A 22,685-nucleotide genomic window follows, 5' to 3' on the forward strand; every position below is an offset into this window, starting at 1 on the left:
GTAACTATTTGTCTTCTGATTTTGGATTTTCTTTTTCTTTTGCTCTGTCAATCTCTTCTAGGGGTCCGATGGGTTCGATGGGTAGTCCCAAACCTGGCATGCAGCAAGGAGGCCATGGAGGAGGAATGGGAGGAGGAGGGATGGGTGGGATGGGAGGAGGTGGGATGGGGGGAATGGGAGGAGGAGGAATGGGAGGAGGGATGGGAGGAATGGGAGGGGGAGGAATGGGAGGAATGGGAGGGGGAGGGATGGGAGGAATAGGAGGGGGAGGAATGGGAGGAATAGGAGGGGGAGGAATGGGTGGAGGAGGAATGGGAGGAATGGGTGGAGGAGGAATGGGAGGAATAGGAGGAGGAGGGATGGGGGGAATGACAGGAGGAATGGGTAGTGGAGGAATAGGGTCCAGAGCCGGTGAGCCTTACCGCCTGGCGACTCACGAAGCTCCTACATCTCCTAGACATATGCAGTCTAGCCAGGGCTCTGGAATCGGGCAGGGTCCAGGGTCTGGTCAAGGGATGGGTCATGGTCCAGCTGGGTCTAGCATGGGAGGCCATGTAGGTCAAAGTCCCGGTCAGCACGCCTCTCGTCGAAACCTCCAAGTTGACTTCAGTGGATCCGGTGGCTCCAGGACAGGTCGGTCTCCTTCTGTGTCTCCTGACCGTGGTGTGACACCCACCTCACCATACTCAGTGCCACAGATAGCACCCATGCCGAGCAGCAAACTGTGCCCAGTGTGCACCACCACAGAGCTGTCCAACCCACCAGCTGTACCCAACTACAATACCTGCACCCAGTGCAAGGCCACCGTCTGCAACCAGTGTGGATTCAACCCCAACCCTCACCTCACTGAGGTAGGTCAGGTTTGACAATGCAGAGGTTTATATGAGTGTGTTCATCTGTATGCATGGAAAAAAGTATTATTCATGCATAAATAGAATAAATAATATGGTCAGGCTCATTCCTAAGTGCTTGGATGAATATCATTTAATCCTGTAGGCGGGCAGAGGCCAATGCTTCAGTTTCAAATGTTTATAAACAACAGCAAAAAAAAAAAAAAAGAGGAGCACACAGCTAAAATCTGAATGTTTAAGAAATTGATCCAGCAGAGAGAGTGGTTTGAGATTTTTTTTTCTGGCCTGTTGAGTCAGTGAAAAGAAGGAGAGAGAGAGAGAGAGAGAAAGTTTTTGCTTAAACAGGGACTTCTTTTTTGGCCAATAAAACACATTTGACTTACATGAGACTGAAGTGAGTGAATGAAGGAAGCAAGCCAATGCAGTAAAAGGGATTAAAGGCGGGAGAAAAATGGCTTAAGATGAGGGCAGTGTTGGGTCAGGAAAAGAGAGAGCAAGAGTGAAACCGTAAAGCTGTATTTTTTCAAGAAACACATGTAATTTATATTTAAAAAACAGAAAATATGCAAATAAGTGGTATAAAAGCTGAATGGATGACTGTGTATGCATTTGTGACAGACAGTGCGTTTATGGATTCATCAAGTGACAGCACTTCCTCGCTAAAACTGCCAGAATCTCCATTAATGTGCCAAGCCATGACACATGGGTCACAACTGAGAATTGAACCCAGGTGTGATGTGAAGACAGAAAGTGAAGCGTCATAGTACTTGGCAGTCAAAAAGACAAGATGAAAGGACAGATTAGTGTGATATTCAGAGGTGAATGTAGGGATGAGGAGGAGGGAGAAGGTTAAGAGTCTCTTTTTGATCGAGAGCTTGATGCTCACCTTTGGCGATGGGGTCAAACTATCAGCCTCTTCTCAGCATCCAGTGACTAATATCAAATTTCACTATCTCTGGGCAGATAGAAAAGGCATTAGACAGACAGCACAGCCTCACTAGATTCAGAAGCATCAGGGCCCGTCTGATATATTAGCCATGCTGACACTCATTGATTCCCGCTGTTGTCGGATACAGGGGCTTCTCATTCATAGACACCACAATAAACACTCTGCTGCATTAAACAAACAATGGTGTTTGTGTTGTTGTGACTCATTTTTCATTTGCTTTGGTATGCTGGCACCAGAAGCATGTACCTAGTACATCATTCACCCTGATGCTCCATGCTAACAAATTAGCATAGTAAATGGCTAATTATATTCACGGTTAGAACACTCACAGATTGTACTGGTAATTAAAAGTCTTCTGTTTTGCATTATGAAATTAAAAAAATGTTGAAATCTAAAAAATTAACATTAACAAATGTGTGATCACATTCATCGTCACTGACACTTTCTGTATTGTCATACTTTTACATCACCAAAACTTATCCTTTATCTCTGACATGTTAGCCTGGAGCTGGTGGTTACATAATGTATGGTCAGAACAAAGGTGATTTTAGTGCTTATATTCAGCACTCGGGTTGTGAGTTTCCTGCAAACATCAAAATGCTAACAGTCAGTTTGAACACGAGTCATTCTCAGCATAGCCTGTCAAGTTTTTACCAGCTATTTTTTTTCAGTTCTCCTACTATATTTACAGTATGGCAGCTTCTGTCAGGCTCATACGGGATAATTTTTAATACTAAACACTGATCTGCACTGAGGCGCACATCCTCTACTTGCAGTCCAGTGTGTGTATGTAAGAGAAAAAGTGAGTGAGTACTACATGTTGATAATAGTGGATAATGCTAATGAAGTGGAGGGAGGCAGGGATTGATAAGCCTCTGACTCTGGGATTTGCACTGCACTTCTGATAGATTAAAACACACATCACATATACCCACAAAGCTTCACACATACAACAGCACACGCATATAGATGCACTTGCTTGCTGCATGTCATTGTCACCTTTCTAACTTGAACCTCAAACAGTCCTTTTAGAATGGATTCCAAACACACACACACACACACACACACACACACACACACACACACACACACACACAAGGTTGTAAAGACACAACCCCACTACTTGGCTCAACATAATTCATGCATTAAGCCTCTGCAATAAATTGTGACGTTAATTAAATGAAGGGACCAACAGGGATTTCCTGTAGAGAAAACACAACAGCATAAAATACCCACTGGTGAAGTAGACACTCACATGTCAGTAGATTAGTGGTGGTGGTGCGAGGCAAATATTCTGTACCTGCACTATTTGCTGCATTTGAGCCACAAACCCTCCATCTTGTACAGATTAATGCGCCGGTCCTCCTTTTGTTTGGGTTTGTATGAATTATGGATTAGCTCTTTTCTCATGTTAAGATTCTAGTCAATGGTCTCACAGTTCTGGGGAAGTAACAAACAGTTCCACCCTGCAAACCGTATTAATGTAATGCAATTTACAATATTACGATGACTTACTTACTAATGGTAGCATGAGATTAATAAGCATTAGCATGTCATATATGCTTATTTACTTTACTGCGTTTGCAATAATAAGCAATAAAACATTTAATGCAATAATTAAATGAATATGCTCCATACTAGCTGATATTGCACAAAGCAAACATTGATGGCAGAGGTAAATGACTCTTTAAATATTATTTTGGGATTTTTTTCTGTTGAAATCCACCCAAATATTATGATGATGACAAAGCGAAGGAACATATGAAACGTGTATCCTCAGTGATGTTTCACGCTCTTTAGGATATACAAATAAATACACACTGAAGGCTTTCTGAAAAACTTCATTTTAAATGTCAAACTACTCTTGCCTCCACCAAAATATCTTTGTTCAGTTCTGTGTGATGGAGGGTTCCAGTCATGTTATGTCTGCAGCTATGGATACTTAAACTAAACATTATCCATTATCACTACTAATCGATGTACCGTGTACCCTGGTAATCTGACATGCAGAGCTAGGCTCCATATCTGCTGTGCTATGTTCTGATTAGATTTGCGTCATTTAACATTAAGCAGAAGCAGCCAGGCAAGGAAAGAGATTATTTTAGCTATATTAGCAATCAGGTATGTTTTATTATGAGTATTTGCAAAAACAAAGCAACACGTGCAGGCTGGAATACAACCAGAAGGCTTGTTTTTTATGTTGTAATTCTGAAAGAGGATACGCTAGGCTAAAGGAGAAGAAAAAAAAAAGGCATGAGCCATTTTTCTCCAGTTTCTTTACACCTGTATGTTGATGTTTCACCATCTTGTTTCATTCTAGAAATGCAGATAAGTATTTTAACTGAGTTATTCAATGTATTCTATGTGGTGGTAATCTTATGAACAATTCCAGGTTCCATATCTCATCCATATGTTCTGGTGTCTTTTGTAGCAGATAACACTGAGAACAGTAAACCATGAGCGATACAACAATTATCCAGCCAAAACGCAGGATCAGAGAGAGATTATGATCGATGTATCTAATTCAGGAAGGTGGCATTTATGAAACTTGGCTTTCATTGCATTAATTGGCATTTGTGCCCAATGACGAGTCATTTGGAATCATGTACTGAATACCCAAAATGTGGATTATAGTGCCATGTCACTGGGCTGTATATTGTCTGTAACTGAAATAACATGAAACACTTTTATGTTACTCTGAACATTACGTATCACTGTATGAAAACAACATTTTTACACTGAAAGAAGAAAAAGATGACGTCTAAAGAAAAGACAGACCACAATCCCTTTGCCTTCTTGTACTGCAGCCCTGAAAAATGAATGATTTGCTATAGAGCCCCAAATATCTGTGAGAAGTACGTTACATGCAAATTAACATGCACTGCAGGGCCAAGAAAAAAAATGTTTTTGAAATTTTACATTCCTTGGAAATTTAAACCACTGGTTTAGCCCAAAATGACTTGTGCAAGTTTTTTATACCATGACAGCAGTGTTCTAGGAACAGCAGCAGTACTGGTCTGTGTACTGGTTGCTCCATCGCTTTGGTACAGTTATATGTCAGCGGTGATTGGATTGACAGGACTGGTAACCATGAAAATTGGGTCCAGGTGTCCATGGTGCTACTCCTCCTGACCTGTAATTTTTTTTTTCTCCCAGTGAAATATGACAAGACATACAAATGGGATTGTCATGAAATTTCTACAAGCACTCTCAGTTCCAAGACAGTGACTCTCAATGCCTTCAGTAATCTGCCTCGATTTTTCTAGTGCCACCAGAGGCTGACATATAATATGTTGTTTTGAATGCAGTGTCCTTATTACCTCGCCCACCAATAGGTGGAGGGAGGGTTTGTTTGTCTGTCTGTCTGTATCTTAGCAATATAACTCAAAAGGTTTTTAACCAAAACTGATGAAACTTTGTGGAAATATTCCTCATGGGCCCAAGAACATATGATTCAATTTTCAAGGTCACCAAAAAAAAATCTCTCATCAATGGTGAATTTTTTAAATTCATATCTCAGTTAATGTTGATAATTCATTGACTTTTTTCTATATTAAATTAAAATACAATAATGCAAAGGGAAATACAAACCCTACACACACACACACACACACACACACACACACACACACACACACACACACACACACACACACACACACACACACACACACACACAAAAAATCACATACACATTACAATTCATATCTCGGTAAATATTTTTATTTTTTTCATTTAGTTTTTTAAAGGATGCTATAACAATACATAAATATAGCCAGACTATATATGCCATTATCTGTTCATGTGGCTCTCGCTTTTTAAATAAAAATATCAAATCAGATATTACAGTTTTTAAAAGCCAATAAAATACCTTTCTAATCTTTGTGATCTAGTAATTTATGATGGAGTAGGACAACATTGGGTGCATTGCAGCATTTGGAACATAGAATAATTGGGGTGGGGGAAGGTACGTGCTCCATGAAGTGCCTTTCTATGTATGGGTGTCCATGAACACTGGTACAGGAGTTTCTGTATTTCTCAGTATGAACAGAAATAAAGTCAGTAATCATCCAACCTTTCACTGACTGCAATCAGCAGGACAGAACGTTAGATTTGGATTTATGCAGTAGTTTTATTTTTAACCCAATACCTATAAAACATTTCCATCCATCATCACTGTACTTTAACAATGTTAGTTAGTAACATGCTGCCACTGGACTATGTGAAACTAAGGTTGTGAACATGGTAAATATACACGCCAAATATTAGATTTTAAGTCCTGTACTTTAGCATGTTAGCATAGAATTGAGCTAACTTCAGATAAAGCTAAAAATGTATCTAACTGCTAACAGGTATGTAGACCTACTACTGAACACTATATTTGAGCTGTTTTTAACTCCAGATCATCAGTTTGAGGCTTTAACAAAGAATGTCATTATAAAGCACATTCACAGATAAAGATCTGTGTTATTTTATGTAGTCATCACCATCTGTGTTTCCGATATGCCTCCTGCAAAATTACAGGTAGCTTTTTTTCTTTATAAAATGGATAAATAGCATTTAGAAATGAACCAGATGAACCCCTGCTCATTTGATGTTTTGTGTGTGCTGTGTGCTGGAGTTGTCAGTTTAGCACATTAAAAGGATAAACTCTGAGTGTTGCAGCTCTTATGAATATAGATGGGGGACGCTGAAACACCCACACGACATGTATTTGCAACTCATTTATGTGAGTTATTCATTCCTTGAAAAAGTGCACCTGGGGAAATTTGCTAAAAATCCTTGCTGTGTTGGTTCACATCTGAATCCATAAATATTTTTTGCTAATGGGTTGCGCGTTGTTACCTTTTCCAGATGTTCTGAAGATTAGATTGAAAAACAGTCAGCCATGTTCTTTAATGTTGCAGTAAACAGAAGTCTAGAAACAACTAAAATATACTGAAAAGTGTAATAATTTCTTTTAAAATCCAAACAAAATTTTGCTGCCTACCCCAACTTTGAAAGTTTGGTAGGCCGCAGCTGTTCCAAAGCACCACTCACTTTTATACTGTCATAACTGCACTTTGAACCAGCAACCATTTGTTTCTTCCCTTCATTTGCAGAGCATTGTTGACACTTTGCAGTTTTTGTAAACAGATTTACTGCTCTGAAAGAAGAGTCTCTCTCATTGGTTGATTTAAAGACCCATATAGAGTCAAAACCTCAGAAAGAAACTGGCTATCTAGGTAACAAAGGAAGCTGTGTTTGAAAACCTGAGCATTTACATCCATATAATTAGTTTATCTTCTTCCTCTTGTGACCATATGTATCGTGCAGTTTAACTTTGTTACAACAAATATTATAGTATTAATATTAAATAAACTGTGATTCTTTGATTACACCTCCTGACATAAGGCAGCACACTAGTACCGATATAATGTGACAAAATTTCCTCTTCTATAAAGAAGAAAGCAAATGTTATACTTTTTAAAATATTGTCTGAACACAAGTAGCTTTACTGTAATTTATGGCCAATTTACTTGACAGTTTTGTTAATTAGTGGTATGAACACACTCATGTCAGTAGCAATACAGTAATAAAGGTTTTCAATCAGTCTAGCTACGTGGTTGCTTGATCGCTTGCCTAAGACAGAAAATCTAACTTGGTGTCGATTTGAAGTCATGCCGAGTTGGTGGAGGCAACACACGAACAACAACTGAAAATTTGTTCATAAAACGATAAACTTGAACCACTTTAATCTAAAATTTCATTATGTAGATGTAGTATTGTTAATATTTGATGAGAGTTTTTGATGGAGTTTTTCAAATCACACTCTGGACTGATAATAAGCAAAAGGAGACTTATTGTATTTCAGTTGTTTCTCACCCATAGAGCCCAAGGCTGTTCATTTTGATTCTACAGTGTTGTAGATGTAACAGATATTTTTCTTCTTTGTTTACTTTTTTTATTTAAAAATTCAACACACACTGGGAAATGGAAGTATGGAAATACTTTCACTGTACATCATCCCTATTTAATGCATTGTTCTCAGCTAAGCTGCATGATTTTATGTGAAATGACATTCAGCTACCAGAAAATACACTAGCAGCCAGATGTGGTTATGCAAACTGATGTGCTGACTCAATATTATTATACATGATATATGATAACACTCAGAGAACTCCATTAATGAAAGGAATTAAAAGCATTCAGGCTTTAATCCAAAGTGCCGTTAGAAGAAGCAATGGTAGAGTCACAGTTTTGAATAAAGTACCGAATTACAGTAATGCTTTCTACATTTTTCTTTGCCTTTACATTAAACTGGGTTTATATGTTACATCTTTCATAGAAAAATACAAACAAACAAACAAACAAAAACCCACTTTAGGATTAAAAACTGCTATTAATTCGTGGCACTAAGATTTTGTGAGTTTACTAGAGGGCATGCAGCTTTTTCATTCCAGGAAGTTTTTGAGCCAAAGCACTTTGTGGATAAATGATGAGCCAAGAAAACAGTCAGATGTTTACAGCGAATGCCAAAACAAACAACAACAGAAAAAGGTGAAAGAAACCTAAAGAGAAGGAAACCAAACAGGCTGTCATCCATTTTTTTTTCTAAACCTCCTCTACTAGGACACTCTTCTGTCAGTTAAAAGAAAAACACCCAAATGTTGTTTACAATTAAACAATCGCTTTCACATCAGTCTGATTTGTTTAAATATGCAAATAAGTGTAACTAAAAAGTTTGTTAAGGTTTTATAGTTCTTATGAGCACTGTTGTTAATACTGACTAGGTCTCTACCCACATCTGCCCCTGTCTCGTCTCTCAGCTAAACCTTTTGGCAGCATGTCTTCCTCCCTGTAGCCTGTTTGTTGTTCAACAGATTGAGTGCTAATTTTAGACTCAGCGTGCATGTAGGGCTGCTAATAGAAAAGTGTGTGTGTGTGTTTTGGATTAATTAGTTTTTTGGTGAAATCCGCAGATTGTGCTTCTCTCCTTCCTCCTCTCAAATCAAAGCACCTGCCTTTCACACGTTCTTTTTATGTGTGTATGCTCTTCATTGTATTCAGTAATCTGTAAGAAACATACACAGTGATTCGTGTTTACTGAGTTTCATGGCTTCTAAAAAATGTAAAACTTATTTTTTTGACATGTTGCCACATCCAAACAGTCTGCTGTAAGATCTTGGCTCTATGATGAAGCAAGCCAAGAACAGCACACACACACACACACACACACACACACACACACACACACACACACACTGCAGTGTCTTACTTCATTCATCTTTAGCCATTTGTGAAATGAGGCAGACACAGTAAATTACAGTGTCCCAAAAAATTGATATAATTTTGGAATCTAATAACATTGCCAATTCTTGCTCAAGTAACAAAATGTGTGAAAACTAACCAAATTTAATTTTTAATGTGTTTTTTTTTTCAGGTTGAAGAACACTGAGTACTGATTTTTTTTTTTTTTTTTTGGGTGGGGGATAATCTGTACCTGATAGAGTATAACTACAAAAGGCAACATCATTGCCTTTACCAAAACTCCACATATACTGATGCCAGACTTCAACCTAGAAGCACTTAAAAGGAAAATCTCTGACAAATTTAAAAAAAAAAAATTAGAACCAGCTGCACATGAACACATGAACAACAGGTTACTGTGTATCCTGGAGCTGAAATTTCACAGGTCATTTAATGAGATCAGAGCCATTGCTTTTCATTGCTTTTCACTTTGTAACTGGAAGCTCTTAAGATAATAGTGGGTTGATAAAGCTTGTAATAAAATCTATTATTACATAATTTATTAATATATATATATATACATACATACATACATATACATACATACATACATACATACATACATATACGTATATGTATGTATGTATATGTATATATATGTATGTATGTATATGTATATATATGTATGTGTGTATATATATATATATATATATATATATATATATATATATATATATATATATATATATATATATATATATATATATATATATATATATATATATATACATATATATATATATACACACACACACAAACAAAACTTTAATGATCCCACAATGGGGAAATTTGCACATTACAGCAGCTCAGTGCAGAGAAGAAGGATAAATAAAACAGGATGAATAAAACAAATGAAATAAAATAGAATAGAAAACATTATATACATAAGATATATAGCAATACACATATACAGTACTTGCACCCATCTCAGTAATGTGTATATCTCCAGTGGTGCCTATTCTGTTCCTGGTAGCCATCCTGATGATGACATTAACAACAAAAGCTAATGACACAGGTTACAGGAATGACACTTTAGTAATTACCTCATTATGTGAATGGCAGTCCCGCCCACCCTCCCCCCGAAGAATGAAAGGAGATATTCGTAACTATACCAAAAAAGGCCTAAATGAGAGGATATATTTTCATCACCACAGAGGGCTGATAATGACCATAATTTAGACAACATTGAATTAATGTAAATATAATGGCTGGTGCCAGCTCGTGATTGTTGCTCTTTTTTTAATGTTTGAGCACCAGCTGCATCTATACTACAAGTATTGGTAGTATAGGAGTTAAAGCCCTGAGACTAACTTTAGCCTCTGGATTTGTTCATTACCTTTAAATTAACCTTAACATAACAATTATTTACATTTTTATTTTATTTTGAATGTGTTTTCCACAAGTTGCTAACTAAATTGCTACTAAAGAAGGCCTCATAATAAAGGAGCTTGTTGTTTAACTAAATCGTTACTGGCAAACTCTTTCCCCCAGTTTAAACTGTCTGAAAGCTTCCCATCAATAACAGTAATCTTAAATGAGCTTAAGTGAAGTCATATGGTAAAGTGAAAAGGCAGGGACTAATAATATATATTTGTAAGTGTGCATTATCATTGCCAGGGACAATTTTTCAAATTATTTTTTGAATCCAGACATGCAATTAAGTTTCATTTTAAGCAGTGAAAGTAGTCACCTCTTCTAAAGCCACATTTCAACTTCACTGAAATGTGAGAAAAGCATTTTTCAGTCATGCTGAAAATATAATTTACCCCCTATTTCAACTAATCACGCAGCAGACCTTTTCTTTCTGTCCATCACTGTATCATAGTCTTTCTCTTCCTCCTGCATTCTTGGTAGTTTAGGCCACTATTTCTTGATTTCCAATATGACTTCCACATGTTATCTCTTTCTTTAGCTCACTGGCCGCTCACTGTCTCATGCCACACATCTTTGGTATCCCTCCTCTGTTTCCCTCGCTCCTTCTTTCTCTCTTAAGGAAACAGTCTGTCATGGATGGCTGTCCGTGAGTGAGAACTGAATCAAAAGCCCCAGTGTCTGCATAAACCTCCACCAAGCAGCAAAAATCTAATTTGAATGCCTCCGGTAACACTGACAGCTCAGTGGAGATGTGCACACACACGCACATATACACACACAGATGCATATATTGTGGACAGTATGTCTACAAACAAACTGTGTATGTAATATATCCCACCAACTTCCCCCAAAAAGTTAATGTGTGAGATTTAAATAAAACAGAATGCAATGATTTGTAACTCTATAATTAAGTAAAGGCCAACACAACAGAAAAAAATGTGGAAAGTTATAAACAATATAATACAATATTGATTTAAATTTGATCCCAGTACCAAAGTTCAGTAGGACTTGGCGGGTGCAGCATTGGGGAAAAGAATTACTTCGAAATAACTCTCCTAATAATTTGAGCTCCAGATGATTTTTCTCTGTGTGCAGGTTATGATCACCATCACCTGGAAACAACTCCAGGCTGCAGCACAAGAAAAGTTAACTTATTCAACAGTATTTTTATTAATCTACCAATCAGAGTTAATTATCCATTAATTAAAGGTGCCCTGGCCCACTTTACCCCCAGAACTAAGGGGGGTGGACAGCAAGGACACTGGCAGCAGGATGCTATTTTAGGACATAATCTGGATTTACTCTTTCAGTGACGAGCGGTATAAAAAATTTCTACATATGTCCCCGTTAAAAGGTGTATGTGAGGGAAATGTGCTAAAATGGCAACTGAAGTGAAAGCGCTGTCTGAAAATGCTAAAGGAATGCCTTCTTTTATAAACTCTTTTACACATGCAGCAGCAGTCAAAAGTTTGGACACTAAATCTGTGAGTGTGTGTATCACTGAAATGTTTGAAATCAGATCAGATGGGCTGTGACTACAGTTTCAGTGAAGACAGTTCAAAGCAACACTTTATAATGCCACCAGCACTTGGAAGCTGTTTTTATGTTATTTACAGCTTGCTGTTCTGCCTCCACAATGTTGTCTTTCATAGATGGAACAGCTCTGTCTTTTTACATCGGCTGAAAATCCAACTTCATACTGGGCTCAACAAAAACTCTCTCATCGTTGGCTTGTTGTTGTCTGTCCAAAAAAAACAAAAAACAAAAAAAAAAGGGGGAGGGGGGGGTGCTGTATCAACTGTTTTTTTTTTCTGTGTGTGCTTTCTACTTTAGAAAAGGAAAAGTTTAACTTCCCTCTCAACCAAAAAAGCTTTTTTTTTTTTTTAATCTACCTCCAAAATGAATGACTTTGGCTTCAGCCATCTTTAATAGAAACATCCATCACTGCAACTCATTGCATTTACACAGATAGACTATCTACTTGATCATGGGTATAATATGTATGATATGAAACTTTCTTAAATTCTTTTTGCCACACAGTCCCTCACAGAGTGGTGAGCCTCTCTCCAGTCTTACTTCTTTATGGGATGCTCTTCATGTGAAGCGATTCACCTGCAGCCAGAATAAAAATATAAATTCATATTCAAGTTTTGCTGGCATCAAGTTTAAAATGAGCAAAAATAGCAATATTCCTCAGTTTCATAAGTTACCTCTGAACTGTTTTCTACTGTTTATACACTCAGTGGTCACTTCATTAGGGACACCTGATCAATTGGTCATCAATATTAACACATGGCAGCAACTCATTGCATTTAGACATATAGACTTGATCAACCTGCTGAAGTATCAGAATGGGAAAGAAAGGTGATTTAAGCAATATTATAATATTAATTAATGAATTAATATTATAATAAGTATTACCAGAGAACTTTTTCCCTTCCCTAAACATAATTATTGCTTTGTGTACACCACAGGGCTTGTCTATAAATACAGACAGTTCACCTTTAGACTGTTAAAGTATCAGATATAAGCACATGACCTCATGGCCTGCCATTAGGTTTAATTAATATGTTTCAAACTGACAGAATCACAATAGCTTCCTTTAAAGGATGAGCTAAATTCAAATATTCTTCACACATTTTGTAGGACATGTTTTATCTTCACCAGCCTCTTTCTGACTCCGAGTGGCCCCTGTGGGAATACCACCCCTAACCCTGCCCCGGTTACTGTGCTGTCCTTTCCAATTAGTCAAACCGAAGCACACTTTCCTGTTTTGTAATTCTTCTATAACCCCTTTATCTTCCTCAGCTCTACTCTGAGGTCTCAGGGTTTTAATTTTTTTTCACACTTTGGCAGACAACATGACTGTCACCATGGAGACCAGGTTACCCACAGCAAAGGTCACTGTATCTATGATGGATGTTTGAGGGTGTGTATGCTGAGATAGCAGGCAGTGCTTTATGTTCCCAGGTGTGAAGCTCCTTGAGCATGTTGAGACGGAGGAACCCGCTGGGAGTGACTGTGATGGCAACAGCATGATCAGGGCCACCTGGGGAAGCATACTGAAAATGAAAACAGAGAAACACACAACTAACTACAGTAACACGAATCCAGACAAACACTGGCAACAAAATTAATGCACATAATAAAAAAAAATTCATTTTCAATTGCTTATTTTTTAATGTCTTTGATGTCCTATTTATCTGTATTCACAGAGCACACTCAAAGATTGCACATAGTTGTTTATTTCTGTCTAGCCATTGTGTCTGTTGTGCCAAAGAGTAATAAATACAAATGACAGGTCCCGATGTTTACCTTCCATCCAGGAATGCCTCAGAAGCTGCAGACACAAAACATCAGCAGACTGACATAAACTCGGTTTTTCAAAATCATTTTTATGTGTGTATTGTAGCATTCAAATGTATTTTCACATAGATGATAATAGCCCTTTATCCATAAACAAACAAGAGTTTAGTTAATGTTGGGAATGCAAACCAATACTGTACCTTCTTTCAGGTATTTCATTAGTATCAATTTCAAGCAGTGCATATGCTTACCAAACAACTGATTTTTACAGTACATTGACTAATGAACATACTACTACTAGTACTACTACTACTAATAATAATAATAATAATAACTTTATTTGTATAGCAAATAGCGACCAGCTGAAGTTATAAGGGATCAGTAGCTCTGCTATTGTCATGTGTCAAGTCTCTTGTTTCAAGTTTGTGTATCTGTCCCCTCCCCTGTTCAGTTATCTCACTTCCTGTTCTATTTTTGGAGTTTGTCTCTTGCACGTTTTTTGAATTTTGCTTTCTGTGTCTTGTCTCCTGCGACTCAGTTCACCTGTATCTCGTCCTCCCCAGCTGTCTCCACTTCCCCTAATCACCCTCCTGTGTATTTATTGTCTCAGACTCCCCATGTCCTGTGTCAGAGTGTCAGTTTATGTTCCTGTTTTCCTTCTCAGTGTTCCCTAGCTCCAGCTCCCCCTAGTCCTAGTGTGTTTCTTAGTTCTAGGTTTCTGCATGTTTATAGTTTTCAGTTTCATGTTGTACTATGTTTCACACCTCTAAGAACCTGCCATCAGCCATCAATAAATGGCTCACTTTTAGTTCGACTCTGTCTGCTTTCACATCCTCCATTTCAGTCCTCACTCCTTCCACACTCCACACGATCTGAAGTGTCTTTAGAACATGACAGCTACAAACACAGGAGCCTGTCTATTTAGGGCTTCATATGATATTGTTGTAGTCTAGCTGCTGCGTTCTGAACCAACTGAAGTTGGGCTAAGGAGGACTGAGGGAGGCACATCAAGAGAGTTATACAATAATCGAGGGGGGAGAAAATATACTAAATAAATAACTAACCTAAGTGTAGCTACTGCTAGCAGATAATTTAATTTAATTTACAGTGTGAAAACAACCTGAGGAATAGACTAACAGGTAGCATGGCTCTTATCCAGCACATGTGGCTGTAATATCACACATGTGCTCGGATATCAGCACTTTTGTCTGCAGAAAACGACTATTTTAGCTACTGATGTCAGTGCTTTTAATAACTTGAGATAATGTGTAAGCGCTCCATGGCATCTAATGCTGAAGTTGTTCAGTATATATATATATATATATATATATATATATATATATATATATATATATATATATATAAGTACTCAACAGCTGTGAGATCCCTCTCTATTTCCCCTGTGATATTTTGCTTACAGGGCTGGTTTTGCCACTTTAGAAAGATAATTGCTTGAGGGGATAACATATCTTTTGTCCAGTATGTTGATCATTTTACTCACCGTTTTTATTGGACAACATATCTTTGGCCAAATAGAATGCAACACTTTGGTGATTTCAATGTACCTTTGTGAGCTGGATGGATACACTGAGGTGCTTTTGTGGATCTTTGAGTTGATGTTGGATGACTCACGTTAGCAACGATTTCATTGTTTTTCTTGGTGCTCACACATGAATTATTCTACAGTTTATGCTGTGTTTTCAGGCTGTTGAATAAGTCATATTGCTTTGTGGAGTACTTCCCCCCCTTTGCATATGATTTCTTCTTGGTTAACATTAGTTGCACTAAATCCAAAGTATTTCCAAACAATGGATGATGACGCACTTCGAGGGACAAGCGCTGCACTTTCTACTGTGCCAGAAATTTAAATGTTGTGTATCTGCCTTTTAAAGCAGTGTTACTCCTTCAGACTAGTCCAGAAAACTTCAAGCTGCATGATACAGGGACATTTAGGTACATCACGAGGTAGTCTATCATGTTCATTTAATTGTGGGAAGCCAAAATTGTGATCAAGATTAAAATGTGATTAATTGTGCAGCCCTACTGCTTACTGTACGCAGTGCCAAATGGCATATTTTTATGGTTGTGGGTGTTTGGGTCCAATGAAGGGAAAATCATTCCAGTAAAGACCAAATTACCTGCAGTTGATAGAACTGAATAAATTTCCCTCTAAATAGCAGATAGTGGTTATGGGAAAAGGTGTGTGCGTGTGTGTGTGTGCGCGCGTGTGTGTGTCACTGTTAGGGCAGTTCAGGATTATCTCCTAATATAGCCCAGCGGAAGTATCACAGTGATAGCTTCCCTGTGTGTGTGTGTGTGTGTGTGTGTGTGTGTGTGTGTGTGTGTGTGTGTGTAGCCTGTGCCTGTTGGCTTTAACCAGTGCCACTTTAACTTGGCACTGGTTAAAGCCAAGCCTGCTTGGCAGAGGAAACTACCGGAGACACAAAAACAGGAAACAAAACCTGATCATAAAGATGCCTCTTAGTTCAGTATTATTTATTACAGCAATATTGTGGCAGCTGGAGCCTATCCCAGCTGTCATAGGGCGAGAGGCAGTGTACACCCTAGATAGGTCGCCAGTCTGTTGCAGTCTGTGAGGCTATGTGTTTTAAAGAATAAATGATGACTGAAGCATTGCAACAGACTGGCGACCTGCCCAGGGTGTACCCTGCCTCTTGTGCTATGACAGCTGGGATAGGCTCCAGACCCCAGATGGGTGGATAAATGATTATTAAAAATGCTGTTAAACAATGAGCAAGAAATGGCAACTAGTTCCATAAATAGAACATGTTGAAAACTTTGGGAAGTCTAGGAGATCTCCCTCACTGGCTTCCCATCACTGTTTATTGTAACACTGTAGCACCAACAGAGTTAAACCATGTGTCCATGTGTTCCAGGTGGATAAAAGAAGAGATGGGGGTGTCCGTTTTTTAAAAAGAATTAATTTATCCTCTCTTGACCTATTGCACTCTTTCTTTCCACCTTACCTTTTTCATATGCCTCACTCCTTATCTCCCTTCTTATCTTTCCAGCTTTTTCTCTCTCACCTTATCTCTCACTCCTTCTCTCTGTGCTTTTGCAATTTGTTCTCTACTGTGTGTAGAGGAAATGGGGAGGAATGGGAGTTATCTTCCTTCATGTATGATGAGGATTGGTTCTATTCTGGGGAAGTAAAGAGAAGGTGAGAAGCTACAGGGACAAGGGTTCTCTCTCCACATGCATTAACCATGAGAGCAGAGCAGCAGAGAGGCTCCAGCCAGTTGATAGAGAGAGAGGGACCCCAGGCTAGCATCGCACACCTAGAAACACTTACACACTTGGTATACAAATATGCATTAGCACACACACCTATGCATGCTTAGAAAAGCAAACATGTCAGCGTCAAGACACATGCGAACTTGAGTCTGCTCATACCAATAAATACTTGGCCTAACATTGGCACACATACATTTGCAGTTTTGAGTGCAGCTGTAAGCCCAGGATTTTTCAGGAATTTATAATGAGGTGCTTTAAATGATTTATACAGTACCTTTTTCTGACATCCTCATATGCCTGCAGACAGACAGAAAGACAAAATTAAAAAAAATTAAAAAAAAGACCATGAGAAATGCAGGCATTTCACACGATCTTTTTGGGGAAAAATAAAAAATAAAAATAAATGTTTCACTGGTAGTTTATATTGGTGGTAAACTGTCTTTATCTTTTTTGTCTTCCTTGAAGACAATACAAATTTTAGATTCAATTTAATTTAATTTTTTTGTTGTTGTTGCTGTTGGAATTGCAACTGACTGAATTTTGGCTCCGTCTGCATCAACAATTACTGTAAAAGTGTGCACTGGGTACTAAAATTTAGACAATTGCGCTCTTTCCAGACATCAAAGAAAAATTGTTTGTCTGTGGCTGCTGAAGCGATTGCAAATTACAAATCAGGCTTTTTTGTATTTGCGGGAAACATTGCGGTTTATGTTCAATTTGCTAGCTTGTTAAGGTCAAAGGAGTCTCAAGATTGTGGTTTAAATAGACCAACACTGACTATTATGTTGCTCTTGTGTGTTATATTGTACTTTTACATTGTGATGTCTCTTTTCACCCCAACCTCCACACTTATGGAGTATTCTTTTTTTTTTTTGTGACAGGGGGGAAGGGTGTTTTGTTTTTGCAGGCTATACTTGTCACATTAGCCAGTTGGCTATGTTAAAACAGTTATATGGACACATTGTATAACTCAATCTTCTGAAACCTGTGCTCTAGTCTTTGCTAGTGATCTTTTACACCCATATTTGTGTATGTCAACACACTTTTAATTGTCCTTGGAGTCCAAAAGGAACCCAGAAACATAGAGAAACTACTATCACACACGCACACACCAGAAGGTAGGTTGTCGATAAAAGGATGAGAGAGGAGGAGGGAGAGCGGCAGTTGATGGAGAGGGAAAAACTGGCCATAGGTAGTTTTTAAAAGGATGGCTGGGCGCTGTCACTGCGTGATAAGACTGTTTGAGGTGGAGGTGATACAGCTCGTTCACACTGTCATACCTCTGCAAATAGGTCTGCACCATCTGGCTGTCTGGCCAGCATACTGGTTGGAGAGATGTCTTATCGCCCCTGTCTCTTGAAGACTGCAGACACCCTTTGGTGTAATGTCCTCAATACTCTGTGTCATATGGCAGTTCAAATCATCAAAGAAATCTAATCCAAGCAGAAAATTAACATGTTAAACTAATTAAAATCTGTGTTCCCTTCTAAGAAAAGTATGAAAAACCAAACTGTGTCTTTTAATCTTTACCTAGCTAACTCTCATTGGGGCCCTGGTAACCCTATGCTGGGCAGGGTAAACTGTTCCCTTGCTGTGTTTTACATAGGGGTCATTGGAATCGTTGGAATCACTCTTTATCTGGCCCCTCACCCAGGATCAATTTGTCATGGGAGCCCCTACCAGGGGGCGAAGCCAAAGGGACAACATAGCTCCAAACAGCTCCAAATATTCCAGCATTGTCACATTGTCGCTTTTACAGATAAAGTGTTGTTGTATGTAAAAAAACCCCTTTAGGCCAAACTCATTTTGGATTGGTGCAACATGATGTAAATTTGGTTTCGAATACAGTTTTTTTTTTAACTCAGTATTGATGTGTGCAGAACAAAAGAGTGCGTGGATGTGACAGAGAAGTAAACACATATATAAATTCACATCAGATGATGTTATCCTTCATGTTTGTGTAATTTATTTCCTGCAAACAAGCAACACCACTTTCTTTATCATTTCATTAAAAATGCATTGGAAATCCCATCATCCACCTCGCTCCTCTATTCTGTGTTTTTATCTCATGTACTCCTATCTCGCCGGATTTTTCTTTTCAAGGGTTTCTTTCATGCATACTTTATTTTTCTTTCCTTGTTGTCTTTTCATTCTAATCCATCCTCCTCTTATTCATCATCTTCCTTTGCTCACTCTATCCATTTGCATTTTTATTTTTCAAACATTTCCAAATGTTTTTTGAGTTCTTTTTTCCATCCATCTGTCCATTGAAGTACCCTGTGGTATTGTTTTTCAGCCTCACTGAAATATAATATTGATTTAACAGCACAGACTTCAACTGAAGGATTTAATCACAAGTTCAGTATTTATACACACACCAACACACACACATAATTTTGTGTGAGGACACACAGTCACAGAAGATATTCATTAACCTTTTATACTGTAGTAACCTTATCCATCATGACTAAAATCATAACTCAAGCCCTCACCACCTAAACCTAATTCTAACCAATGCTTGAAATATTAGATGTATTTCCACTCACACGCACTCAACCTCACACAATGAGGTTGCAATCATATTGGATTGGGCCCAAAGTGCTGAGCCAGATTTTAATTAAGAAACATGCATTATACTGTAGTGTGCTAGTGGTCAATACTATCGACCAGTTGGAGTTATTCAGTGAGGAGAGGCCATGGATGAATGGTGCTGGAGATGTGTGTGTATATATCTATGTGTGTGCCTACAGTTGAGGTTGGTCATCGGGAGTGTGTTTATTTGCAGATTGTGGCAACACAGCGAGATCACCCTGAGATAGCATGATAAGAAAGTGAGTTATGAAACGGAAAACAGACACTAGTGTGTGTGTGTGTGTGTATGTGTGTGTGTGTGTGTGTGTGTGTGTGTGTGTGTGTGTGTGTGTGTGTGTGTGTGTGTGTGTGTGTGTTGGTGCACATCTTTAGAAGTGAAAGGTGACTGGGTTTTATGACATTCTCTTAGCCAGAAGCTTGCTAATGGTAATTGTGTTGGGATAGGTGTGTGTGTGTGTGTGTGTGTGTGTGTGTGTGTGTGTGTGTGTGTGTGTGTGTGTGTGTGTGTGCGTGTGTGTGTGTGTGTGTGTGTTAGGTTAATGTGTGGCATTCATCTGGACAAGGCAGGGAATGAACTGTCAGTTGAATGAGGGGTAGTCTTTCTCTCTGTCTTCAGTTGTTATAATTTAAGGTTTGTGGTTTGTGGCACCGTGAATAAAATCTCAGCAACTGTATAAAGACAGCTAACATTACAAAAACCTTAACAAGCAAGAACACGTAATCTACTAACACTAGGTTTTACAGCTATAAGAGTATAACAAAAGAGGCTAATTATGCAAAATTGCACTGCTGCCTTAGATTATTATTAGTCTACAATGATATATGTTGCATGGATCCCGGAGAAGCAAGTGACAAAGTTATAGAAGCTGGGAGAAGATTTCATTCAAGAACAATTTGTTTCAATGGCAGCATCATTCACAGATGGCAGCCTCCCCTTTAAAGCCAATGGGCCCCACATGACCCACAAAAATTGTGTTGGCCTGGCTTCCAAATACTCCAGGCCCTATTTAGTCAAGCATCTGGGAACAAATGTGATCTATGTAGGCCTGAACTGATAATTCATGCGACTCAAAGCATCGGCTACCGGGTGTGTGAGACCACAAAACACCCCTGGGGAACCCATGTCCATGCCCCAGCAGGTCTTAGCTTTTTTGGTAGTACAAATGGGGCCCACAAAATAATATGCAAATGTTGTAACTATACATCCACTTTCTTCCACTTATCCTTTTCAGGGTTGCGGGGGGCCGAAGCCTATCCCAGCTGTCACAGGGCGAGAGGAGAGGTACACCCTGTACAGGCTGCCAGCCCGTCGCAGGGCTAACACAGATAGATAGACAACCATTCACACTCATATTCACACCTATGGGCAATTTAGACTCACCAATTAAATTAATTGGTGTGTATTTTAGGGTGCAGCAAAAGCTTGGTTTGCACCACACCTACATGAAAACAGCCATATTCTGCTAAATAAACTTTCTTTGAACATAAATGACTGAAGTTTGATGACACACAAAGTTTTCAAAATGCACTGTAACAATTTACATTAGTTTTCATTAGGTATTAATTGTCATTAATGTAGATTATCCAACATCACTCATCTTCTGAGCATCTAATCTGTCAAAGTGTTCCATTTCTGTCACACAAACAGATGACCCGCCCCTTAAACACCTTAGCTTACGTTAATGTTGATGCCATCAATCTTTTTGTCAGTGCCAAGATGCATGCTTAATGCTAGAATAAATCTTTGTCATATTTATAATGTATGTAATGTAAATGTAGTTTTTATTTTTAAAACAAATTCAGGTTGTCGATAAAAGGATGAGAATTTTTAAGCACAATGATGATCTCGCTTTAAAAGCAAACCTCTGTGCAGGTGTTACTAATAACATGAATATCAATGCCTCCAGGCCATGCTAGTGTAAGTGAACAAGCAACAATGTCGAGACTTTGAAACTAAAGCAGCTAAATGGCTAAATTCAAATATTACCTTCTATATTATTTATTATTATTTGGCGAGGGGCGAAGATGATGGGATTTTAGCTTTAATTTTTATATATTTTTTAACTTTAAAGTTATTAGTCATGAAAAATAGAAATGATATGTTCTCTGACAAGCCTTGCAGGTTGTGACATGTTATGTGACAATCCAGCTTGTTCTTCTGTTGTTCCTGACATCTAGTAATCAGGTTGAGTTTGTGGAAGATTTGGTCTTTCTCCAGAGTTAAGCAAACAGCAGGCAGGTGGTTGTGTGGGTTGAGGTTATTTATAGGGGCTAGGAAATGCATAATGTCAATGGGTGTTTTCACAAGTATGTAAAAGGAATACAAATGTGTTGTGTTGGTGTGTTTTCATAATTAACTGTGGAATCTGTGTGATTCATGACGGGATTACTTGCAGGGACGTCCTCTATCCGTGTGGAATATTGATCAATACATTCGTCTGTTGCCATGACCGTGAGCAGCCAGACAAACTGTTCACTCACTGAAGTCATTGTGCAAAAGCACCTCTACTCTGTGACTAACTCAGCATACAGCGACAGTATGCCTCTGTGTGCCCTGCATCTGTTAATGTTTCATTTAATATATTGTCATTCTCATATGCTGTAGTGATTCTTTTAAATCCAATATTCACATTAATTTGTTGATTGTTATTATCTTTAAACATTAACCTCCCTAAGTTGAGTACACATGTATCTGAGAAGGTTCTCAGTAAATTCTACCTGCTGTACATACTGTATATTAGTGTCCTCATAGGAACCATCTGTCTAATCTAAATTCTCACAATGGAAAGAAAAACTGGGTTTTCGAACCCTTGTTGTGTCCACTGACGTTCACGGTTATTTCTGTTGGTAGCTTTTTAGCTATTTAGCTGCATCAACAAAAAACAAACAAATGGTACAAGGTAGCCCAGCCATGGCAATGGCATGGACTGTTGTGAGTAAATGTACAATATTATAATTAAATCAACTACTACTATGACATGGATGATTGAGAACTTACACAGATTATAATTAAATCTGTATATTTCTGATCATCATCACACCTATGAACCTATGAAGCGAATCAAAAA

General features: G+C 38.3%; 1 protein-coding gene across 1 annotated transcript in view; it reads left to right on the plus strand.

Moving 5' to 3' along the window:
- Nucleotides 1-311: 311 nt before the first annotated feature.
- The window catches only part of bsna (bassoon presynaptic cytomatrix protein a), a 115,705-nt gene continuing 93,331 nt past the window's right edge, over nucleotides 312-22,685 (plus strand). The window contains exon 1 of the mRNA XM_030733218.1: nucleotides 312-851. Coding sequence (XP_030589078.1) covers nucleotides 312-851 — 540 coding nt within the window. The remainder of the gene's footprint in view (nucleotides 852-22,685) is intronic.

Source organism: Archocentrus centrarchus, chromosome 7 (genome assembly GCF_007364275.1).
Source record: "Archocentrus centrarchus isolate MPI-CPG fArcCen1 chromosome 7, fArcCen1, whole genome shotgun sequence".
Classification (NCBI taxonomy): Eukaryota; Metazoa; Chordata; class Actinopteri; order Cichliformes; family Cichlidae; genus Archocentrus; species Archocentrus centrarchus.